The sequence below is a fragment of the Capsicum annuum genome, chromosome 3, assembly GCF_002878395.1.
Source record: "Capsicum annuum cultivar UCD-10X-F1 chromosome 3, UCD10Xv1.1, whole genome shotgun sequence".
In the NCBI taxonomy this organism is placed as follows: domain Eukaryota; kingdom Viridiplantae; phylum Streptophyta; class Magnoliopsida; order Solanales; family Solanaceae; genus Capsicum; species Capsicum annuum.
Window position 1 is genome coordinate 230,542,642 of NC_061113.1, and position 25,841 is coordinate 230,568,482.

Genomic DNA, 25,841 nt, shown 5'->3' on the forward strand with positions numbered 1-25,841 from the left:
TGAAGTAAATTTCAGTTAACATTATAAAACAATAATTTTGTTGGTGTGTCTGAAAATCTTTCTCTGATCTTAGTGTCAAGGGAGAAATATCATCACTTGATTTTTTGCCTTCGGCCTTTTGTGGATTTTAGTGTGTCAGTTTTATTTTATGGAACATTATATTATTAAGGGATTATTAATTAGATGCCTCAATTCAAGCTTCAATTCTAAAGATGAAAAGATATTATTTTTTTGAAATACTAATGAGAGATTTCAGTTTGAGCTTTGAAATAGAGAGTCGTTTGATAAGAAAAGTTCTCTTCTCTTTTCTAATATTTCTAGTATACCAATTAATTAACTTGGGCGGGACATCTTACGATGTCACGATTAGGGGTGGACATATTTTGGTTTAAATCGAAATTTAATTTTGATTTCGATTTTTTGATTTTTCGGATTGGATTCAGTTTGTAATTTTAGAATTTCGATTTTTCGGTTCGGTTTTTGGTTTTAAAAAAAAATTGATTTAAACCGAAAAACCGAAATTTTATAAATAAATAATATATATATTTTATTATATATATAATATAATATTAAATTATATATATATATAATATAATATTATGTTATATATATAATATTTAGTAATTCATTTTCACAATTAACATTTAACAGCAAATTTGCATACGCCGCAGACTATTTATGGATTGTTTTAATGACTCAAATATTTTATGGATTATTTTGGTGACTTTGGACTATTTTATGGACTATTTATGCAGAAAGTATGTTGTTTCATGGACTATTTTTACGAGTTTTGTGTTATTTTGTAGACTATTTATGCAAGGTTATATTATATCTAATGATTAATGATGTTATGTATTATGTTAAGCTTATGATTATTTCATTTCGTTTCATCCATGTTGAGTTATTTATAATTATTTATATTTGAGAATGAAAAACAGATTTGAAAAAAATAACTTTTCTAAAAAAATCCATCAATTTAAATGCTCAGTTATGAAAAAGAGAGGCTAACTACTTTAAATATTTCAAACAGAAATAAAAATTCGAAATAACCGAACCGAATTTGTAAAAACCGAACCAAATCGAATTTATTTCAGTTTGGTTATGGATGTCATTTTTGTCAATCCGAAAACCGATAAACCAAACCGATATTAAACAATCAGACCGAGCCGACCGAACGCCCACCCCTAGTCACGATGCATCCATTTCTATGATCATTTCTTTACTATTTTTGACTCTCGAGTGTCTCCTTGTAGAATACTTGATCAAACTGTGACTTGTTAGCTCATGCTAAATACTGTGATGAAGCGATTGTTGCTCACATATTAATGGTATCAAAGAATTTTATTTTTCAACTTTATTTTTGATAAACTATACTCTATAAGATATTAAGTGTCTCCTATTCGAGAAATTTTTATTCTCAAAATTCGAATCCAAAACTTGTAACTAGAGCTAAATTAAAAGAATTCGATTCATCCCATCATATTTCTAGATGATATATCCAATTTAAAGTGATCTTACAACTAGAATCACCTCTTACAACCTTTTTCTTTTTTGATAGTATATACTTTTGGAAGTTGCAAATTCATACATCGGACTCTAAAGGATCGAGTATTCTATACTATTAGTTTGGCTAGATCAAAGACACTAGTAAATTGCATCTTGAGTTGAGTCCCTTAGCCTCTAGATTGGTGCGCAAGCAAAAGAATTAACTAGATAGACCTATGGCTTAGTTTATTTGACCTTTCTTTTTAAATAACCACAGTGTTCGGATCAACTTGCGCGCACCTCGATTAATTTCACCAAGGCTGAAATAGGTAGTACTGCAACAGACATCAGGTAACTCTGTCCACCAAAGCTAGAACATATGAGAAGAAATTACCGGGAATTGAACCTGAGACCTCATGATGCTCAACTCAATTTCATTAAACCCATAAGTCACATCCTCGGATGCATTTTTCCTTTTTCTGATATGCAATACTTATTGACTCGATTAGTTCAAATTTATACCCCTTCGTTTCTCTTGAACACTCACATTTTGCTTCTCAAAAGTTATAAATTGCATCAACTTTGAGCTGCATTATTGAAGATGTATTTTTTTCATATAGTTTTTGAATATCTAATTTTTAATTTTAAAATATTAAATTATTCTATTTCAATTTAGCTTTAAAACGAATTGTAACAACTAAAAAGGAATGGAGAGAACATCAATAGGGCTTTGCCAAGGTTTTTTCGATTGAATATCCTTTTCGACATGCCAAACTTAGTAGCCGTTTAGTCATAAAAATCATAATTTTTTTGAGTTGGAGTTAAAAAGTTCATTTTTTCAAATATAATTTCAAATTATATATGGAATACAAGCTGAAATTTTTATGGCCAAGTACTACTATTTTTACTAAAAAAAAACGAAAATTTTATGGCCACAATAGCTACTTAATCAATCAAAACACGAGACCTTTTTTAATCTCAATTCTCAAATGTCAAAATGTTGTAGGACCAAACAGGAGTACTAGCTTTACGTTTAATTATAATGTTATTATATTGCATCGAGAGATTCAATTAATTTTCTTATTAGTGGATTTGATATACTTGAAAGTTGTACGGCAAATCTTATTAATGTATCTATAGTCCATGTTCCAAGGGGGAAAAGCATGATTATGGATTAGAAAAACAAATATAAATATGTACCATCATTAGCTTTTCGTTTCTTCCAACTCTTCATCCCCCAATAATTAACAAAATCTGCACAGCTTTTCTTCAACAATTTCCTTCTTTACAGGTATAACACAAGTAAAAACCCACCACTCCCAAATTTTAAAAGTGATTAAATAACCCATTAGTGGCACCGAGTGACCAATTAAATTTCTTTCTTCTTAGAAAATTGTATTCTGTATATATATTGGTTTTTGAAACCAATTTAATACAATGAAAGTCCCTAGTGTAGTGGCTAAGGGAGTGTTGAAACAGTTTAAGAACATATTATTCGTGACTCTTTGAAAATGATGTATAATGACGTGTTTGATCCTTTAAAAGTAATGTAGTTTTGAAAAATCTAATACAACGAGTCAACGATAAAAATATTTTTGAAGAGTTCGAACAACATATATTTTAGATCATAAGCTCTGACTCTCAATCATGTCATTTTAATATTCTTTTTTTAATTTTCTTGTCTCTAAAAGTTTTTGTGTGTGTGTGTGTAAGTTGGCTGGACCCATGAGGACCTAATTTTTTTGTGTGTGTGGCTTCATCATGAATTTGATGATGAACTGAAAACAATAGGTTTAATTTGCATTTTTTAATCAGGTATCTTTAATGCCCCCTTAGAATTTGATCAACATCAATTGGTACATGCACATTTAATGAACAAACCAAATTCATCATTCCTTTTTTATGTTCACAACTTCACATACACATCATTGTCTCTCTTCAATATGAAGATCATCATGAATGGCTCTGGTGGAATTTGCTGTTTTTAATTAATTCTGACAAATTTCATACTCATTTTTAGAGAATTTTTGCTAGGGTCCCCCATGTATGGCACTCTTTGGACTTTTTGCCTACAATAATAATAAGCAATCTAATTTGTATAGAAGAAAGAAGAGAAAAAGACACTGATTTCTTTGGTCTACCTTAATTTCTGTATGACTTATGTGGTGCATAAATTAGTAGAAGTAACAAGACAATGTATATTATTAGAGTGAGTGACACACACATATAAAAAAAAAATTAAAGTCAGTCTGCTAAAGCCTAACAACTTGATTAATCGAAATGAAGGAAAGAATTTTTTTTTTTCCCGAGTGTTTTGTGGCTTTATAAATCCGGTACTCGAAAGCTTGGTAGTTTTGATTAATTTGAATTTATATAGCACGCAATTTCCGAAAGGGAGAAACATTTCCCGCCATGAATCTCATTTCTAGGCAAGAGCTCTTGCTTCCTTGGTGTTAAAATCTATGTTGATTGTATTGGACGTGTGAACAAAAATTTCATATTGATCACTGAAAAGACGGAAAAACTACATATAAGTTGTACGATCTTTTAATGATGTGAGACCTTTCAAGACAATCGTGTGAGATTGGCCTAAAGCAAGTAATATCACTTCATGTAAAAAAACATCTTTGAGTTGACTAAGCCCAACAAATTGGACTATCCGAAATTAATAATGCATTTGCATTGTAAATATGCACTGTTTCTGAAGAATTCGACATACATGCAAATGTATGTGAAAAAAATCAGGACACATAAAAATGACCCTAAACTTGACACCAAATTATAATTTTGACCTTAAACGTTGATAGTGCACAAATAGGATCTTTAACTATTCAAAACCTGAACAAATATGACCTCCAATTTTGCAATCCCATGCATGAGTCTCACTCGTACCTACGTGGAAAGGTAATCCAATCACACGGTGTCACGTCGTTAAAAGGGCTGACTTGGAGAGAGGTCATATTTGTGCAATTTTGAATAGTTAAAGGTCATATTTGTGCACTGTCAAAGTTTTGTTTTTGTATTAAAATGACGACATTTTTTTTTTAATTATTATTATTATTATTATTATTATTATTATTATTATTATTATTATTATTATTATTATTATTATAATTTTTTTATTTATTTCTATAGTAGCAACACCTAACTTTTGTTTAATTAAAAAAAAAAGTCACTAGCAGGGATCGAACCCGCACAGTAGGCTGAAAGAGCGCCCAAGAAGAGCAAATAACACCACTGGGCTATCTAAGTGCCTTGTTTCATGTGGTTCAACATTAATATACGTACATAAATATACATTTCTATCTTATATATATACAATGTAAATTTTTTTATCGAGGGGGTTCGGGTGAACCCCATGGCAATCACGTAGGTCCACCCCTCGTTAATTTAATAATGTTTTAATAACGTTAATTTAACAACATTTTAATTACGTTAATTTGATGACGTTAATTTAATATACTACTACTACTATCCTTAATAACATTAATTTAATAACGTTTTATTAAAACTATAATTTTTTTATTATTAGTATAGTTTCATCTTTAATTTAATATTTAAATAAATAATATTTAGATATATTATATAACTTAAATTCGTCCCCTGCTTTATAATATATATACATACCCGCTCGATTTTTTCATATGAGGCTGACCTGCCTAATTAATAAATCTTCAATATTGCTTTTTTTCCGCAATAACAAAAGAAATTAGATGTCATTTTCATCTTTGAGCCGAAAATAATGAAAAAATAATAGTGAAGAGTCATTTAAAGGTCATATTTGTGCAGTTTTGAATAGTTAAAGGTCATATTTGTGTACTGTCAAAGTTTAAGGTCATATTTATGTACTGTCAAAGTTTAAGGTCATATTTATGTACTGTGCCCTTAGATTTTAAGTTGGACGCGCCCAGTTTTGCATGTTGAACACGCGTTTTGTCACGTAGGATTGGAGGTCATATTTGGGCAGTTTTGAATAGTTAAAGGTCATATTTGTCTACTGTCAAAGTTTAAGGTCAAAGTTATAATTGGGTATCAAATTTAGGATCATTTTTATGTATTAACTCGTACTTAAAGGTCACACAATTATTTGAATACCTAGTAAAGTCATATTATTCTTTATTTAATTTGTAATAAAAAAAATCACTTAATCATTCTTATTTGAAATTACCTAATTAAATGACTTTTCTGTTATAAATTTTTAAAAATATAATTTTATTAGGTAATTTTAAAGATATAGTCAAACCTCTCTATAATAGCAGCATTTTCTCAAAAAAAATTAGGGCTACTATAGAGAGGTGATGTTATACATGTATAGTGACATTTTGTTGAGGAATGCATACAAGTGAATAATTAATAAACTCAAGTAAAGAAGATTTCAGCTATAACTAACTCTAATTGTCAACTATTTCGAAAGTTAGTTACTACAGTATATAAGTTACTTACAGCTAAGAATAATTATACTTTCAGCCAAGTAGTTATTTCTATAGGTATATAAAATCATGTGACTCATAGAAAGACACAATTCAGATTATGAAATAATAACTCGCTCTCAATTACTCTAATGGCTCTCTGAAGCAGTTCTCCTTTCTCCTTCTTCTTCTTCTTCTTCTTCTCTTTGCTCTTGCATTCTCAATTTTTCTTGTTAATACACTTAGTATCCAAGCTGTTGTTCTCACTATTCTACATGATATCAGAGCTATGCTGAATTGAATTAGTGCTCATATTCAATCTTATCTCTCTCAGTTGAATCTGTAATACTTCATGAATTCAAGATTTTAGAATCTGTTAATTAATTTTTCCGCAATTTACTATACTCGGTTGACTTGATTTCAATGGCTACTGGTTTGGATGCTATTGGAACTTCAGCTCCACCTCCGGTGAATGCCAACAATGGCAATTCTACCTTTCAGGTTACATCAACTACTTTAGATATCAACCATCCACTTTATTTTTCCACTACAGACGTTTCAGGTACTTCATTGATTTCATTTCAATTAAAAAAAGTGAAAATTATATTGTGTGGAATAAGGCAGTTAGAATTGCATTGTTAGGTTGGAATAAGTTTGGTATGATTGATGGATCTTGAAAAAAAAATAATCTTTCTGCTGAATTAGGCAATCAGTGGGAGAGAGTTAATGCAGTAGTGTTGTACTAGCTTATGAATTCAGAGTCTAATGAACTTCGTGGATGTGTAGTACATGCTTTTAGTGCCCTAGATGATTGGCAAGACTTAAAAGAGAGATTTGATAAAGTTGTTGAATCTAGAACTTATAATCTACATTAAGAAATTGCAACCATATCTCAAGATATTCAATCAATTTTTGTATAATTCACAAAGCTGAAAGGTTTATGAAATGAGTTTGAGTTTTTGGTTCCTTCCCCTGCCTGCAATTGTGAAAAATCAAGAGACTTTGTAGCATATATGCAGAGGGAAAGATTGTATCAATTCCTAATAGGGTTGAATGACACATATTCACAGGCAAGAAGTCAAATGTTACATACTCAGTGATAATGAGTGATGAAAGTCAAAAATTTTTGGCTCAATCTACCAATGCTACTGAACTACTAGATGTTGCTCCTAGTGATCATGATGCTATAGCTATGTACTCTAAGAATGGCTATACTAGTGGTGGATACCAGAAAGGGAAAAGAAATTATGGTTCCACTCACAATCCAAATACAGTTTGTGACTTCTACAAGCTTAAGAGGCACTATAAAGTGGATTGTTTTAAGCTGAATGGATACCCACCAGGCCATCCTAAGCATGGTGATCAAAATACCAGTACATATGGTTACTATGACACAAGAGGTGGTTATGAACCTAGGAACAAACAAAGGAGAATAGGTGGACCTAAGGCACATAATGTTGTTGTTGAGGATTGGAAGAAATTTTCTCACTCTTATCGGACTACATATGATTCTTCCCAGCAGTCACAAGCAACGATCTCAACGGATATGCATTCTCTACATACTAAGCTATCCACTTCTCATGGATCTAAGCATAAACCAGCTAATAACTATGCCCTTCCCATTCACAACTGAACAATAAAACCAGATATGCAAAATGTTGGACCAACAAAACCTAGTTTCATCTGGAATGCCTGCTGCTAATTTAGTCAATATGTCACGTATAAGTAATGCCTTGTTAGTGCGCAGTAATTCACTTGAGTGGATTATTGGAACAGATGTTATAAATCATATGGTTAGAGGTATTGATCTTCTTGACAAAGGATCAATCTTTGAGCCTGCTATACACAAAAATGTGGCATTACCTAATGGTAAAGTATCATATGTAGCACATACTGGTTGTAGTAGTATATATGATAATAGCACCCTAGACAATGTGTTACACCTTCCACAGTTTAGATATGATTTACTGTCAATGTCACAGGCTACTAAGCAACTCAAATGTGTAGCTACTTTTCTTCCTAATGTTTGTGTATTTCAGGATCTCTAGAATGGAAAAGTAAAGGAGATTGGTAGAGAAAGATAGGGTTTATATTTTCTACAGAAGAACAAGCTACCAGGACATCCTAAAGCCAAATGTAGCCTCAATGTCATAGTGTATAATAAAACTGATGTAGATATATGGCATAAAATACTTGGTCATGTGCTATTTAAAATACTATGTCAAAGGTTTTCTACTTATAAGAGCTCTTTACATAATAGTCTACACAATTGTAATGTCTGTCCATGTGTTAAACAAACAAGACTATCATTTCTTACTAGTGTTACAGCTACTTATAAAGCCTTTAATTTGATTTATATGAACCTTTGGGGACCTTACAAAGTCTCCACTTCAGATGGTCACAAATCTTTCTTAACTATTGTAGATGGCTTTACAAGAATGACATGGGTATTTCTATTAAAATAGAAGTCTGATGTGGTTATTGTTATTAAACATTTCATTTCCTATGTTCTGACTCAATTTGATAGCAAGGTTAAAGTTATTAGAACAAACAATGTGTACTGATTTGTTTTCCACTCTAGGTATTATACACAAACCTTTTATTCATATACACCTCAACAAAATTGTGTTGCTAAAAGAAAACATAGACACCTCTTAGAAATGACAAGAGAAATTAAACTTCAAGTCGATATACCTCTAAAATTTTGGGGACGTTGTGTTAAGGCCGTTGCTTATCTTATAAACACAATCCCTTCTTCTGTAATTGGTTTCATGACTCCTTATGAAAGAGTGTATAGTCACAATCCTAATCTAGATCATATAAAAGTTCTACAATGTTTATGGTATGCTAAAAATGTACATGAAACTGGCAAACTTATGTCTAGATCAATCAAAGTTGTTCACATAGGCTACTCTGAAACTAAGAAAGGTTACATTCTATTTGATCTAGCTAACAAGGTTTTTTTTGTCAATAAGAATGTCATATTTAAAGAAGATGTTTTCCCTTTCAAGACAAATATGCCCACAACAGATCAGTCACTTTTTCCTCATCACAATACTGAGATGCAACACCAACTTCAATAACTATACAAAGTTCAGCACCAAATGAAGCACCAGCTTCAACAAGTACACAAAGAACTAACTCGAATAAGCAAGATACAACTATATATTCTTAACCTATAGTTCATGTTCCTGCAACTTCTACAGTACATCATCCTGCCACAACAAAAGCATCAACTAGCAGACCATAACTACCTCAAAGAAAATCCAGTAAAGGGACACATCTCCCAGATGGATGAAGGATTTTGTGTCATTAAGTATCAACCACACAGTTACATATCCTCTTTCTGATTATGTCTCTTATAATAATATATCTACCAAATATTAATATTACTTATCTTTTTTTTCTAGTATTGTGGAACCTACTTCTTGTGCAGAGGCTAGCAAAGATCTTGGGTGGGTTGAGGCTATGCAAAATGAAATAGCTGCTCTTGAAAATAATAAAAATTGAAAGGTTAGGATGTTACCAGCTTGAAAGCAACCAATAGATTACAAATGGATCTACAAAGTCAAGTAAAAAGGCCTCAGGAGAGATTGAAAGATTTAAAACAAGGTTGGTAGCTAAGGGATTCAGCCGAAAAGAAGGGATAGACTACCGAGAAATATTCTGTCCAATCATCAAAATGGTCACTCTTAAGATTGTGTTGGCTATTACATCAGCCAGAAATTGACACATTCATCAAATGGATGTGTTCAATGTTTTTTTACAAGGTGATTTAGAGGATGAAATTTACATGCAGCTTCCACAAGGTGTTAAAAGTCAGGTGGAGAGACAAGTATAAAGACTTTTAAAATCCTTGTATGGCTTGGAACAAGCTCCAAGGCAACGGAATGCACAAAGCTGTCTTAGGCTCTTATCATGTGTAAATTAAGACAAAGTCAATATGATTATTTTCTCTACATCAAAGAAACAAATGATGGAGTGTTAATCACATTAGTATACGTGGATGACATACTAGTTACTAAAAATAGACTAGATCAAATAATTGAAACCAAAGCATCTCTGCACAAAGCCTTCAAAATGAAAGATTTGGGAGAGTTGAAATACTTCATAGGGATTGAATTTGCAAGGTCTAAGCAAGAAATTTTAATGCACCAAAAAAAGTATGCACCTGAACTAATTTCAGAAATAGGATTTACTGCCGCTAAACCAACTCTTGCACCTTTAGACATTATAAAGAACCTAACACAGTTGAGTATGATCAACATGGTTCAAAGGGTACAAGAACTAGTGATGACAACCTAGCATATCAAGGAAAATCTAAAAGGATGATAGGAAAATTGCTCTATCTTACTGTGATTAGGCCTGATATAGCCTACACTGTGCATACTTTGAGTCAGATCCTATAACAACCAAAGCAATCACACATAAATATTACACTAAGAATCATCCGGTATATAAAAGAAAGATCAGGTCAAGGACTTTTCATTTCAAGCACTAAAAAGTATTCCCTTCTAGCTCACTGCGATGCAGACTGGGCTGCATGTGCCTTCTCTAGGAAATCTATAACAGGTTATTTTATCAAGCTAAGTGACTCTCTAGTCTCTTGAAAATCAAAAAAACAATCAAGTATCTCCAGAAGCTCAGCTGAATCAGAGTATAGAAGCTTAGCATCAACAGTTGCAGAGTTGACATGGTTAATTGGCTTAATCAAGGACCTAGCTATAAAACTACAAATACCAATAACCATATTTAGTGACAAGAAAGTTGCTCTACAAATAATTGCAAATTCAGTCTACCATGAGAGGACAAAACATATAAAGATAAACTGTTATTTTGTGAAAGGGAAGATACAATAAGGACTAATTCAAACTCAGTACATCTCAACTCATGATCAACCAGCAGATACATTCACCAAGGGTGTCACTAAAGTTCAACATGAGTATCTCATGTCCAAACTTGATTTTATCAATTTGTTTACCAAAATAAAGTTTGAGGGGGAGTGTTGAGGAATGCATACAAGTGAATAATCAGTAAACTCAAGTAAAGAAGCTTCCAACGATAACTAACTCTAACTGTTAACTATTCTAAAAGTTAGTTACTATAATGTATAAGTTAGTTACAGCTAAGAGTAGTTATACATTCAGTCAAGTTGTTATCTCTATAGCTACAAACTATATATACATGATCATATAACTCACAAAAAGATACAATTCAGATAATGAAATAATAACTCACTCTCAATTACTTTAATGGCTCTCTGAAGCAGTTTTCTTCTTCTTTGAAGCAGTCTTCTTCTTCTTCTTCTTCTTCCTCTTCTTCTTCTTCTTCTTTGAAGCAGACTTCTTCTTCTTCCTCTTCTTCTCCTTTTTTGCTTCCCCTCCTTCTTCTTCTCCTTCTCTTTCTCCTTCTTTGCTCTTGCATTCTCTCTTTTTCTTGTTAATGCACTCAACATCCAAGCTGTTGTTCTCACTATTCTACACATTTGATGTTTAAATCTCATTTAGTTGTTATAAATAAAAATATAAAAAATTATTTCTTTATACTTTTTATGTTATAAACGAAACAAAATACTCTACCTGCTAAATAGAAAATCTCAATTGATTTTCATATTTCATTATTAAAAGGACTAATACATTATTAAAAAAATTCATAACTAGATATATCTACCATTGAAGAATTAAAATTCAGGAAACATATGCATTTAACATTAACGTAAAGTTTAAATATTTCAAACTTGATGTGAGGATTCTATAATTGTAGGTTGTTTTGTAAATTCCTATCTCTTTGTAACAATATATCTCCTTAGTTGACGAAGATTTTTGTCCAAATTTTTAGCAAAATTGTATTCTATCATTACCCCCAATAATTTATCATGAGATTAAGGAAACTTTAGACATTAAATTTAATTTGCTTATTTAAAGTTGATTATTATAAATATTTTAATATCTTATTTATACCGTACATAATATATTTTTTATAAAATAATAATACATAATATTTAAGTATGACATTATAAAGAGGTAATTTTATAAAAAGTGTATTATTATAAAAGACGTTATTATTTTTATAGGTAGAATATCGTCATCGAGAAGTAAGATATAACATAAAAAGTTGATTCTATAAAAAATCAGATCAGCATAGTAAAATATCATTATAAATTATAAAGAGGTATTGTTATATAAAGTCACACTGTATTAAGAGCAGGGGCGGAGCTACCCTTTATATAGGAGGTTCATCTGAATCTGAACCCCCTTCAGCAGAAAATTATACTATATTTACATAATTAAAATTATCTTTTATATATATATAATTAATGTTAAATCTCCTTCGATTAGTTCGTTATTCACTTGTGAACCCCTTACTGAAAATCCTGCTCCTCCACTGATTAAGAGAGATTAAAAGAAACACAAATGTATATACAGCCAATACACCCTGGCAATATGCAAATATCGTGGGCCTGCAAGCTAAGATAGAGATTCATTTTTATGTATTTTAATTTGACCTTTAATAAATTTCTTACTAGTAATACTCTTAATTAAATATTAATGGTGACAAGTTCCCCCGGAATCTAGCTTTTTTTGCCTCCTCTATTTCAGAGTCCATAACTGAAGATGAAAATAAGGGGCCAACAAAAAATATATATATATACACTAAAGTTGGGTGAGCAAAAAGGTATATCAAAGTGGGGCTTTATTGGGTCGCTTTTTTTTCCTTCATTTATTTTTTCACTGAAATCCAGGGAACATAATTCTTGATTTATAGTAGTAGTATCTTTTTGCTCAGTTATGCTGGCAGTGCTTTTTATAACTAATTTTTCAGAAGTGTAAAGTTCATGCCTTTGGCATTTTCTGTCTAATAAACAGAGATGGTACTGCCAATTCTGCTCTTGTTAAGCGAGTTGTTTTTTGTCCTATAAGCTTTTAATGTTTGCTCAGAATTGTGGGGTTCTTGTTTTTTTTTTTGGCCAGCTGAACAAGTTTTTTTGAGCTTCCTTCTTTGTAAGTTTACTGTTTTTCTTGAATCTTGATGTTGTATTAAAGTTTCTGCATTTGGTAACTGTTTTAGTGGTAGCTTTTTAAGAATGTCATTTCAGATTCTTGATATACAAAGATGATAAGATTGTTGTTTTTCCTTTTTCTTTCTTTCCTTTCCAGTAGTATTATTTAGCTGGACCACAAAGCTCTTGTCTTTTTCACTTTATCATGTCTTATGTTCTTCCATGTTCCACCTCTTGAACTAAAATGAAATTTGGGATCTTTTTTTTTTTCTTTTGAGCCGGGGTCTATTGGAAACAGTCACTCTGCCTCATCTCTGAGTTAGAGGTACGGACTACTACGTAGTGTACATTCTACCCTTTCCAGACCTCACTTTGTCGGGTAAGTTGTTGTTGTTGTTGTTGGGGTTTTTTTTTTCCCTTGTGTTCTCTAACTTTGGGGGTCCTCTTCCATGTTCTGTTATCTTTATTTTTTTTTTTTCAATTTCCCCTTTTCCCTTAAATTTGTAGTGAGAAGCAATTTTTGGAATGATATGTAAGGAGTGGCTTATGTTACGGCAAATGCCCTGATGAATTTCTTGTTTCTGACCCTTTTTTCTCAAGGTATAGAGAAGATAAATTGAGTGATGGATGAAAAGGGTGTCTCAAGTTCCAATTGGATTACATCAGAAGGGAGAAAAGAGAGCTTATGTCCAATTTTCTTTGGCGTTTCTTGTGCATTTGTTGCACTTGGGCTCTTACCGGAGCCCGAAAAATGTGATGAGAACTTGTTAGAATTGAGAAATAAGATGCTTCATGGTAGTGCTCAGCTCTTGGGGTTGCTTGTCTGGAGAGTTCAGAAAGATGAAGCTGACAATGGAAAGTCTGAATTGTTAATTAAGTTAGCGAATGCAGAGAGGAAAATCGAAATACTGAAGAACTTGAGAAGGGAAGATGCTAAAGCAAATGAGAAGGTTGTTGGTATATATGCAGCACAAGAGCAGTGTTGGTTCAATGAGAGGAAGAAACTTAGGCAGCAAATTGGTGGTCTTATGAATGAATCGAGAGTTGTTGAGAAGCACAAGGACAGCCTTATTGCTGAATTGAACAGCAAGTTGGAGGAGAGTAAAGTAGTTGTGCAGTCGAAAGATAAGATCATTGAGGACGAAGGGAAAATGCGTCAAGATCTTGAAGAAAAGCTGAAAAAGGCTGAAGCAATAGCAGAAGAATTGAGGAACACCGCGAAGTTTGATGCTCAGAGGCACTCTAATGAGATCTCCAAACACAAGACTGCATTCATCGAATTGGTGTCGAATCAGCGGCAGCTTGAAGCTGAGATGGGCCGTGCCCTCAGACAAGCTGAAGCAGCAAAGCAAGAGCTTAATTTGGTACTGGAGCAAAAGGAGCAATCTATATTGATGACCCAAAAAATATCGATGGAGCTAGTTAAAATGCGCAAAGATTTGGAACAAAAAGAGCAGATTTTGTCAGCCATGCTGAGGAAATCCAAATTGGATACAGCAGAGAAGCAAATGCTTTTAAAGGAGATCAAATTATCAAAAGCAAAGAGAAAGCAAGCTGAGCTAGAGACTGAGAGATGGAAGACAGCTTCGGAGTCTAGGTATGAGAGAAATTCATTGAAAAGTATGCTGTACAAACGTATGAACCCGAAGTTGGAGGTTGTTGCCAGTGGGAAAGGGATGCTTTCAAGTGTAATGATGCTACCAACCGGAAAGAACATATCACAAAAGACTGATTATCTTCTCGACGAGCAGCCTGAGGGCACAAAAGAGCCAGAACTATTTCCTCATGTTACTGATAGATTCTTGACTGAGGATGCTGAAGAAGAAAGTAAGACCATATTCGCGATACACGTGTTTTTTCAAATATTATTTATCAATCCTTAATAAGTGTTAACATGTTACCAACCTTTCCATTACTCAGAATTTCAATATATGGAGTTGTCATTGTGTTTTTCTTATGTTGTTTTCTGTATTCACTTCCAATCTTCTCCCCAGTACTCACAGATGATGTCGAGCACTTGGAGAACTGGGTCCGATCAGAGGCTGAAAAATACAGTGTTGCAGTTGAGCAGAGGCATCATCTGGAGCTGGATGCTTTTGCAGAACAACTGAGACTCAAAGATGAGAGGTTAGAAGCTTTTCGTTGGCGCCTACTCAGTATGGAACTTGAGTCGAAGAGGTTGCAGTCACATATTGAAGTGCTGGACCATGATCTAGCTCAGCTCCGGCAAGATAATATGAAGTTGGATGCATTGCTATTGAATCGGGAAGTAGAAGTACAATCCCTCAAGCACCAACTCGCAGAATATTTTCACCTTCCTGATTCCCAGAAGTCTAATGCAAATACTCGTCCAAAAGACCAGGACAAAGCCAATCATACAGTTTGGTCCAACATGACACTTATAAAGACGAAACTAGGAGAGAAAGAGCAAGAAACAAAGAACCCTCCTGAGGAAACCTCTCAAAAGGTAAAAAATGGAAGGAAGGCTGAGACAAGAACAAATAACCAACAAAAAGACATAATTTTGACTTTACAGTCTTCTACAAAGGAGATTGGTGAGGGGAAAGATGGAGCCTCGCATCCGAATACTTCTAGGGCAGAACACTTCAGCACAGAGGATGTTCGGACTGCTGAAACATCAACTTCAGAATGTGATAATGAAATCAAGAAAAAGAAATCTCTATGGAAGATGGATCTTCACGCCCTTGGAGTTTCATACAAAATCAAGAGGTTGAATCAGCAATTCGTCATGCTCGAGAGGTTGACAGGAAGACAAGAACTTTCTGGAAATGGTGAAAACAGTGATAATGGACGATCTGGTACCCGAGCATTTCATGCATTGATGTCTTTATTGAATAAACAAGTTGCTCATTACGAGTCTCTTCAGGGGAAAATTGATGATCTATGCAAGCGGATGGTATGTCCCTACTCCCTACTAAGTATCATTCTTGACTTGAAAATGGATCTATTTTGTTGATTGAAACATAAATGCTAATGACCTCTTTTTGTGTGAAATGCAGCATGACAATGACCTTAATGTAAATTGTGAAGGTTCAGTTATACAAAAAACAAAGGAAGAAACTAAGATGCTAGAGCACTTTCTTGAAGAAACATTTCAATTGCAAAGATACATAGTTGCAACAGGACAGAAACTGATGGAAGTCCAAACAAAGATTTCTTCTGGATTTGTCGGAGCTGCAGAAGAACTTGATACACCTGCAAGCTTTGATGTCAAACGGTTTGCTGATGGCATTAGAACTCTTTTTAGGGAAGTTCAGAGAGGCCTTGAAGTTCGCATATCTCGAATTATTGGTGATCTTGAGGGAACTTTGGCATGTGATGGAATCACATATTTCAAGAGATAGTGCTCACCGAGGCAGAATCATGTTGCCTTTAAGTTAACTTCCACAGCTTCTCAGCTTCTGAGGTAACATGAGACGGTAAATTTACATGGTGCAGCCAAATATATAATGCAGCTTATTCAAAGAATGTGTTTTGTTTTAGTCCCAGATACACATGTAAATATCCTGCAACTATAAGTTCCAATAATTCACGTATATAGAAATTAGCTGCATCATTTATAGCAGTATTAATGTATCACCTATTCAGCCATTGTTACTTTTGCTTTACATAATTTTCTAAATAAACGACTACTGGCTAGAGGGGTACAACTTGTGCATGGATCTCTTGGCTTTACTTCTGTACATAATCATAATATACAACATGAAGAAGTAAACATTCATCTATCTTCAAATCAAAACGTTCATTTCGACGAGGACAGGCAGGGGTGAAGCTACTACCCTTATCATAGAAAGCTTATGAAATTGCAGCACAAAATCCAACTATTCCTGTACTTTTTCTTTTGTTTCATGTTATGTGCATATATATGTGAATCACTCTAATCTTGATCACTTTCGAGTCACTCATTTCTCGACTAGAGGAGGCATCAGATCTTGATGCTTCAAGATTTACTGAATCCTTGTCAATATTCATTACTCCATTGCGCTATGAATGACAGTTTGACGCTGTACAGGAACTCATAGCTCAAAGGTTAAAAAAAACTGTAAAAAATTACTAAAATCCTATGGACCTGTTTTAAAGCATTTTTCAACTGTTACATGAATGATACATATGTACCACCTGGTTATGCCATTATGTGTGATGTTGGATCGAGTTTGAGTCCTATGTATGAAAAAAATCCTCGTAGGGGGGCTTCCCTCTTTAATGACGTTACACAATGCCAATCTGAATTAGTCGATGCCAAAATAGGGATTGTGGATACCATATGGGAACCCCCACCACAATTTTTTTTTGTTATTCGTAACATCATAGGTCTCTTATGTGCCATCACTTCAAACAAGAAAAGGTGCCTGAAGAAGTCAAAAAGAGGGGTATCTTATTAGCTCAATGAGATCAGTTCTAACTTATTAGGTTGTTAATAGCCGTAAAATTGGTTACATATGGTTGTCTTTCATAAGCTCAAAATAGCAACTAAGTATAGGTGAATTGCATTAGCACTGCGGTTAGTCTTACTCGTCACGTTTCGCTTCACGAGAGTCAACTAATTAGGTGCAATCCGTCACATATTAATATGATTAAAAAATACATCTTAAAACATTGCCCAAAATTCATACATTTTGACTCTCGAGAAGCGTAATGCGACAAGTAAAAGTAACGGGGAGTACATAACATATGCCTTGCACGTTACAGATATCTGTTGTGACCACTGACCAATATTTTCTTTGTATACCACTGTTAGTGCTAAAAAGTTTAGTACGAAATCTAAGTGTGTATTTGGTACGAATCAAAATGTTTTCCATAAAAAATATTTTTTCAAAAATGTTCTCTTGAAAAATAAGTGAGTTTCTTGTTTATTTTTTGAGTGTTTTGTAAGTAAGCAAGAAAAACAACTTAGAATACAAGTAAGTAGTTTTGTGTTTGGTCATTGTCATGGAGATTTATTAATGGCCTTGGATGTCTAGTCTGCGTCTAGGTACCTGTTATGTGACCAATATTTTCTTCTTTGGGTCGACTAGAGTAAATGCAACAAGGACCATATAGTGTAACATGCACTTAATTGCTTCATGAAATCAACAATTTTTATACAGTAGTCCCTCCGTCCATCTTTACGTGTTCGCTAAAAACAATTATGGTCTATTAGTATCAGCGTGAATTTAACTGAGATGTGACCAAAAAACTTTAGTAATCTATTGATGAGTGAAGGGATAGATGGATAAAGGATTAATTAAGGCTGGGAAGGAAGAGATGTTAAAGAGATCTCTGGTCATCCCATGTGGAAATGAATGTCCTCTATGACTTGAGACATCTTCTGTCCCCTCTTTTTCCAACATCTCTTTTTCACTTTATTTGTTGTTGTTGGATAGTCATATTGAGGTTCGATTAAATCTGATGTCACATGTTACATGCTATCAAAAGATTTTTATTTTTTTTCTTTCCTGAGAACTCAAAATCAAAATCTCTAAATTTCAATCAATCACAACATCTTTTACTACCTCTAGATTCATTTCTCAAATCACTGGGAAGCTCTTGTAATTACACCATGTAAATTATCAGCAATTCACAGTTTTACCCTGAGAATTGGAGAGTGCAATTACCCTTCTCTCAATTATCTGTTAAACAAGTAATTACCTGGTCAACCAAACAAGTCAAACTATTAGAAAAGATGTGAATGACTCCCTCCATTTCTTTTTATATGATCCTTTTTTATTAGACATACCCCTTAAAAATATAAATTTTCACCTTTTATTTAGGGATTTACTGACCAATATTATAAGCGAGCTTACAAAACTAGCAGCCAGTAAAACTAATAGACAATTTATGGGGTAACTATACAAATAGTCGGATAAAATATTAACAATCGAATAACCACATAAAATCAAAAGACATGCATATTGAAGCCAAAATATACAATATATACTATTTATATATTTATCTACATTCATTATACATTTCATATACACTACTCGTGTAATATACATACACATATTATATATTTTTACCATTATCATCGTACTTAGTCAATCCTCCACACCCATTTCTGTATAATAAATATATAATCAGTATATATAAACACTAAAGTAAATTACTCACTTTAGATAGATAATTTGAGACTACGATTCAAAACCGCCTTACTTAAATTGTTGACATCTACACTATGTTTTTCTTAAAATTTCAGTTGAGCAATATTATAGATGGATGAGATTTTGTAAGCTGAAAAGGGACGAACGATAAACTACTCTGCGTGAATTTTCTTTTGATAAGTCTAAGATATTTTGAAAAATATATTTTTGATGAAAATAAATTCCTTTAAAGTTAAAAATATGTATTTTTATGTGAAAAAAAAAAAATTATAAGCCACATTCCATACTAATATCCAATTCCCACCACATCCACTCATATGCAACACCCACATATCCACATTCAATCTCCACACTTGTAGTGTTTATTAAAAGAGAAAAGACCTAAAGTGATCATCAAACTTGTCCGAAATTTATAAAAAAACACTTTAATTTTATGAGCGATTTATTATTCCCTTAAATAGTTTAAAAGTGATATAAGTATTCATATTTCAGCCAACTTCAGACACACACAAAAAAAAGTGTCTGGCACGCACCAATAAATGTTTGCCACGTGGCACACTTACTTAATATCCTAATATTTATTTCTTTATATATTTTTTTAATTTTATTTCTTTATATATAAATAATTTATTTTACTTATTTACGTGCTATAGTAGAGTGAACACACTCCACATACCACCTAAACTCATAAGGGGATGACAGATACATATTGAACAAGAATAAGGGTTAATAAGTCGCCCGCAAAGTTAAGGTGTCTTTTAGCAAATTCGAGACAACTTCGATAGTTTGTGGGTGTTGTATTTATGTTATGTCATCTTGTTCCATGTTTTACTGTGAATTTGTTTATTATTCCTTGTCTTGAGTCGGGGGTCTATCGGAAACAGTCTTTCTACTTCTTCAAAGGTAGTGGTATGAACTGCGTACATCTTACCCTCCCCAAACCCCACTATGTGGGAATACACTGAATTTATTGTTGTTGTTGAGACAACTTCAATAGTTACTTTATATCTTTTCTCTTATTAAAATAATAATTTAACTTACTTATCAAATACTAAAAATAAGAAATATATATATATACACAATTCAATCTATAAACTTTTTCATACAATTTTTAAATATTTAAAAAATTTTAAAAAACAATAGTAAAAACGATTTAAAACTATTTTGATAAAAACAGTTTAATATTAGAAGCGCCTTGCCGGCTAAAATTGCAATGCCATTTGGGTTTTTCTTTCTCTTATACCAACCTTATCTCCATGACCTTTTCATGACCAACCTAAATAAGTTACTTTCGTTACTATTTGTATATCATCGTTATTAAAAATAGATACTTTTTAATATTTTTCACTTCACAAAATTAAGAGAAAGATATTAATATAATATAATAAAAAGAAATTAAATAAAGATGAGTAATAAATAAAATTAATCTAATCAAATACCTTACAGTTAATGTTTTTCCTAAAGGATGTGCAACAAAGGTGACAAATAAATAGAAGCAGAGAGAATATATTATATTTATTATTTTCTTTTATTTAAATAAATATTTTATTTTTTTTTAGTTTGTTTGTCTATTTTTTTTTATTTATTTCAATGAAAATAATTTTATTTTTTTGATAACTCTGTAACCCTAGCTTCATACATGTCTATGACATATTTAACATTATAAAATTAAAAGATAATTTGATATATTTTTTATATTTTTAATTTAGGATAATAAAATTAAAACGGAAGGAGTATATTAAGCGAATGGTTGATCTCCATTAGCGACTGACGAATAAGTCATTGTGTTACCGTTGAAAGTCGTTATCGATTATTTCTATTGCTTATGACTAATTCAATATCTTAATTAAAAATTGGATCCCACCCATCCTTCAATAATTAATTAATCAAATTAAATTGGCCCCACACCCCTTCCACTTAGGATTGATCGTTTGGTTTGAGAATAAAATTATTTCGAAAACATAGTCCAAAATTATAATTCTAAAACTAACTTATCACATTAGATCTCAAGTTCCATAAAATAACACCAAGTTTGAAGTATAATTTTATGGAAAAATAACATAAATACACCTTGACTTATTATATTTACACAAATCTCTTCACACTTATAAAATAATTACAAAAATCTTAACTAATTGTGTATCTTTATTGGATGTATCGGTGGAGCCGGAATTTTAACTAAGGAGATTCAATATTTGAAGAAAATATAGCCGAAGGGAATTCAACACCCACTATAAATACATAAAAAAAATAATTTTAATCATATATAAATGATATATCTTTCCGTTAAAGAGAGTTCAGATGAATCCCCTAGCCAAAGTCTAGCTCTGCCCATAGTATCGTGGAGCTAATTATACATCTCGACAGACCCAAAATAAAAAAAATGTATCGGAGCTAATTATGTATCTTTACAAGAAAAAAATGTATCTTCATTGATGTATCGAGAGTTAATTAATAATTTTATTATGGAATTAGTTATACCTTCAAACAAAGAAAGAATACATTTAATTTTTCTAACTTAATTTTGTGATATTTCCACTTATATCACATGACCCCAAGACTCTTCAACGAACATATATATATATATCCGTTATACTCCAAAGTGTAGTAGTACTCGTGAATAAGAAGCGCTAGGAGCGTTTCAACATCCACTCATTTCTCATGCTCACACATTTAATTTATACACATATATCTTCCACAAATATTTATATGTCAAGTGAATATAATGATCACTTGGAAATTGTGAAAAAAGTAGTAGGCAAAAAAATGGCCCTTCATCATCATGAAGATAATTTTGAGACTTCTTATTCTACTCCAAAACTTTCTTTATCTAAACTCCCAAACAAGCCAAGAAATTATAATAATAATTCACTAGTAGCTCCATATACAACTCCACCACTTCATCCAGCAGTTACAATTCCATTTCAATGGGAAGAAGCCCCTGGAAAACCAAAATCACCTACAACAAAGTCCAAAGCAGCAAGGTGTCTAGACTTACCACCTAGGTTAACGTTGTTGTTGAACGAAGAAGGTAAAGTTACTAATATACCCTCGCCAACGACGGTGCTGACCGGGCCTTACGTGGGCCGGTCTTTATCGTGTGTTAATGAAGGAGCACTTGAGAAGAAAGAAGAGATCAATGGTGGTACTGGTAGTAATAACAAGGATGTTGTGATGATGAGATCATGGAGATGGGAAAACTTGAAGGAGAATAATACACGAGTTGTTGTCAAGGGCAATTTTGACTTTTCAGGTCCTCTTAGTAGTAGTAATTCAAGTGCTAATTATGATTTTGATACACATCAAAGGAAGTTCTTAAGGTTTACTAGGAAAGGGAGCTTATTGAGCTTCTCCCGTAACAATTCCAACCTCTTGGTAAGTTTCCTTTAATACCCTTTTCAATTAAAGGCTATTATTGATAACTTTCAAGTGTTCAACCTCTTCTATTTTATTTTTTTGTTTGTTTGTCTTAATTATTATTTGGACGGTCAAAGAATTTATTTTTATTATTATCAGTATAATTTTTTCAAAAAAATTGTTATGGTATGATTGATAAAACTTTTTTATATATATAATTCTAAACATATAAATTTTATCTAAAAGAGATTGAAGATCTCATATCCAAATTTACATCAAGCATTTAATTTAATCTCGTACTTTGAATCAGGAAACATAATTGTTTAAATCTTTACGTGCTAAAATAATTAATCTATCTAGATCAGATATTCTAAGCTGCAGTTTGATATAAACGTGTTCGGTCATGGTCGATTCAAATGTCTGGGAAACAAAATACTGAATTTTTTTTTTGTTTTAGATTATAAGCAAATTGCTAATAATATGTTTATAATATATTGATTTTCTATTTTAAATGTAAATAACAGGGAGGAATTTACGAAAGCTTTAAGCAGGCAGTTCCATGGAGATGGAGAAGGGCAAAAACTAAAAGAGATGAGTGAGTGTTAGTAACTAAAGCAGCTTCACTTAGCTTCCACCAACAACGAAATTACTATCTTAATTATATTTCCACTTGTGGACTAGTTTTAACATATGATTTTTTGTTAATTAAGACACGTAATGACTTTGATTATGTGTACTGGGTACCTAATGAGTTTGTATTTGAAACTATATATGAATCTGTATTACGGTGCAACGGTTTTAGCTTAACTTAATGAATATAATGTACATATGATAAGTACCGTACGTCACATTTACGTGGGAATTTTAATTAATTGTTTACTGTTCACTTATGCACGTACTGAATGGCCGGCCATATACATGCCCTATAAAGTTTATCCTTTCTGTTTTGCTTTTCTACTCGGTTTTACTCGTCACATTTGACTTGACATTGACTATGAATAACAATTAATAACATAAGTATTTCACCATTATACCCCCTATTAAATTATGTATTGAAATTAATTTAGAGAAAAAATAATTAATGTCGAGGGTAAAAAAAAATAAAAAAAAATTATTTTTTCTTGATATATCAAAAATGACAAGTAAAAAAAGTGAAATAATTAGAAAATTAGTAACGAGTAAGAACGAACAGAGAGAGTAAATTACCAAAGACAAAAAAACACAACAACGTGTTACACATATCAGAATTAATCAAGACTGAAAATCGTCAAATTAAGAAGAATACAGAGCATATTCAATTTTTTTAGTCAATTTTGTTGACTTGAAATAGAGTTCACGAAAATAAAGAAATATTCAAACCTCGGTGTCTTAAATTACAAATTTGACGAAAATACCAAAAGTTGAAACTAAAGAAGCAAAACAAAATAAAAATCATTTAAACCAACAAAAAAGGAAAATAATAAAATCGAAAAGGAAAGTTACACAATCAAATTTAAAAAGGAGCAACATTGCAATTGCAGGCTAGCAAAAGTACAATATGTCAACAAAGATAAGAAAGGGGGTGGAGATGTAACATAAAAACCAAAGGCACATGGCTAGATATACTGACATTGATCATACACTAGACTATACTAATTATAATTAAAGATACCTATATATGATCTAAAGGTAAATAAGAGAAATAAAATTAAAAGAAAGCTGGCATCATAGATGCCCTTCTTTTCTTGTAATTAGCCTTGAAGCATGCTTGTCTTAGCTTCTTTGTTCTTTCAGTTAATTCCATTTCAGGCACTTGTTCTACCATTCTTTGGTGCTCTTCCAGCATCTCCACTTCACTTGTAAGTCCCATTTCCTAAAATAATTAATAACGCATTACATTAATCCGTTTCAAAAAAGACTTGACTCATTTCTATATTAGTTAGTAGATCAAATGTGTAATATATGTACGTACCTTAACGCTACGAATGAGAGTCTGCAAGCTCTTAATTTTGCGATGTGGCCATCGCATTACATTTAGTTCCCTACATCTTTTCTTCAGTACTGTCAAACCAACTCGTAATTTCTTGGCTGCTTCTGTTATTGGTAAATGAAAATACCTTTGGATCTCATCCAATTCCAACATATCGCTCTTCTTATGCCTCCCAGTACGATTACTTTGCTTCCTAATAAACTCCTTCGGACCACCATTAAGTTCATAAAAGGATCGATTAGTAACCTGATATTCACCTAAAGTGTCATGTGTCACGTTCAGAGGCATGACCTTCGCATTGACATCAATTGGGATATTATTGTTGTCTACATGAGTTGGAGATTGTAGTAATTTCAAGTCGACATCTTCGCACATTTCTTCAAACTCTCCAAACCCAAAAATCGGCAAGTGATTGTTTTGAAAATCAATGGGAAATTGAAAGGAATCAAAGTCAAAGTTGAAGAGGCTTCCATTGGACAATAATCTTGAATCTTGTTGCCATGTCCTGTTGATCGGAAAATAAAATAGTACAAAATATTTTTGTCAAGAATCAAAAATTGTAAACGACATTCAAAAAAAGATAGTAGCTTATTGGATTCTGAATAAAGTAATCATACATATTAAGTATATTTTTAAATACAAATACAGAATTTAGCCAACCCTATTAAATTATACCGAACCTATAAGCAGAACTGTAATGTCGCACCCATGCAATATACATACTACTAGATTCTTTCATCACGACCTTCTTATGATCAGAACTTCACTAATATTCTATTTCTAGATTAGTCGCGCTAGCAATAAATCTCTCTCTATATATATATCAAAACAAAGAAATATATAACTTGCTTATGTTACTTACCCAAGAGAGGAAGAGTATTCTTCTGAAAACAACCAATCGAAAGGGTCACTTTGATTTTCAATCTTTAGAACGTTAAGTGCTTGAGAATTCATATTCATAATATTTGGAAAAGGAAAAAAAATAGAGTAGTAAAATTGAAAAGGGGCAGTGGGGGTATATATATAATAGGAAATTAATAAAAAGGAATATTGGAGAGGAGAGTAAATGAGTAATTAATTAATTGGAGTTCGTGGGAGAGGATAATGGGAGTTACAATGTATAGAAATTATGGATTCTGATTAATGCGCACTGCTAATTAATTTTTACATATGAATTAGTGTAGAAAATGCGCCTATAGTATTTATTGTTCTCGATAATTACATGATTAATTGTAAAACACGAATTAATTAATGCATTTTCTTATTCATCCTAAATTTCATCTACATTCGTATGTACGCGTATGCTTTTCGTTTGTGTTTACACTTAGCAATATAATCCATGCATGCATGCTTATCTAAATGACATTCACTATTTTATTTGACCCAAAAAAAGAACATTAAATAAAGGAGTTATCAACAAAATTCTTTGCAAATACTCCGTCCATTCTAAAATAATTGAATTGTTGGGGTATGACACAAGCCTAAAAAAATCTATTAGGACATAAATTGTAGGCTATTTT

General features: G+C 32.2%; 3 protein-coding genes across 7 annotated transcripts; 2 read left to right on the forward strand and 1 right to left on the reverse strand.

Moving 5' to 3' along the window:
- The first annotated feature begins 12,255 nt into the window (after positions 1-12,255).
- Positions 12,256-16,562, forward strand: LOC107863101 (nucleoprotein TPR). 5 transcript variants are annotated; one of them, XM_016708875.2, is made up of 4 exons: positions 12,317-13,273; positions 13,495-14,721; positions 14,889-15,811; positions 15,915-16,562. In XM_016708875.2, exons 2-4 carry the CDS (start codon positions 13,518-13,520, stop codon positions 16,257-16,259), a joined length of 2,472 nt encoding a protein of 823 aa, XP_016564361.1. In that variant the 5' UTR covers positions 12,317-13,273; positions 13,495-13,517; the 3' UTR covers positions 16,260-16,562. The 5 variants fall into 5 exon arrangements, with proteins under 5 accessions (XP_047265430.1, XP_016564361.1, XP_016564359.1 ...); XM_016708873.2 differs by having other exon boundaries at positions 12,354-12,569; XM_047409473.1 differs by having other exon boundaries at positions 12,425-13,273; positions 13,501-14,721.
- A 4,948-nt stretch (positions 16,563-21,510) lies between these two features.
- Positions 21,511-23,160, forward strand: LOC107866117. The gene is made up of 2 exons (XM_016712300.2): positions 21,511-22,370; positions 22,877-23,160. The coding sequence occupies exons 1-2, from the start codon at positions 21,657-21,659 to the stop codon at positions 22,949-22,951; spliced, it is 789 nt and encodes a 262-aa protein (XP_016567786.2). The 5' UTR covers positions 21,511-21,656; the 3' UTR covers positions 22,952-23,160.
- A 670-nt stretch (positions 23,161-23,830) lies between these two features.
- LOC107865044 (protein RKD4) lies at positions 23,831-25,293 on the reverse strand. The gene is made up of 3 exons (XM_016711407.2): positions 25,184-25,293; positions 24,304-24,826; positions 23,831-24,204 (listed from the first exon to the last, which is right to left on the reverse strand). The coding sequence occupies exons 1-3, from the start codon at positions 25,279-25,281 to the stop codon at positions 24,040-24,042; spliced, it is 786 nt and encodes a 261-aa protein (XP_016566893.2). The 5' UTR covers positions 25,282-25,293; the 3' UTR covers positions 23,831-24,039.
- Positions 25,294-25,841: the final 548 nt, after the last annotated feature.

What these genes read in the sequence shown, in the direction of transcription:
- LOC107863101 (XM_047409474.1), top strand. Translation starts at nt 13,518, where the DNA reads ATGGATGAAAAGGGTGTCTCAAGTTCCAATTGGATTACATCAGAAGGG. An exon ending in TGAGGATGCTGAAGAAGAAA is followed by an intron (nt 14,722 to 14,888) that starts GTAAGACCATAT and finishes TCTTCTCCCCAG; the next exon opens with TACTCACAGATGATGTCGAG. An exon ending in ATGATCTATGCAAGCGGATG is followed by an intron (nt 15,812 to 15,914) that starts GTATGTCCCTAC and finishes TGTGAAATGCAG; the next exon opens with CATGACAATGACCTTAATGT.
- LOC107866117 (XM_016712300.2), top strand. Translation starts at nt 21,657, where the DNA reads ATGCTCACACATTTAATTTATACACATATATCTTCCACAAATATTTAT. An exon ending in GTAACAATTCCAACCTCTTG is followed by an intron (nt 22,371 to 22,876) that starts GTAAGTTTCCTT and finishes TGTAAATAACAG; the next exon opens with GGAGGAATTTACGAAAGCTT.
- LOC107865044 (XM_016711407.2), bottom strand. Translation starts at nt 25,281, where the DNA reads ATGAATATGAATTCTCAAGCACTTAACGTTCTAAAGATTGAAAATCAA. An exon ending in GAATACTCTTCCTCTCTTGG is followed by an intron (nt 24,827 to 25,183) that starts GTAAGTAACATA and finishes TCCGATCAACAG; the next exon opens with GACATGGCAACAAGATTCAA. An exon ending in CTCTCATTCGTAGCGTTAAG is followed by an intron (nt 24,205 to 24,303) that starts GTACGTACATAT and finishes TAATTATTTTAG; the next exon opens with GAAATGGGACTTACAAGTGA.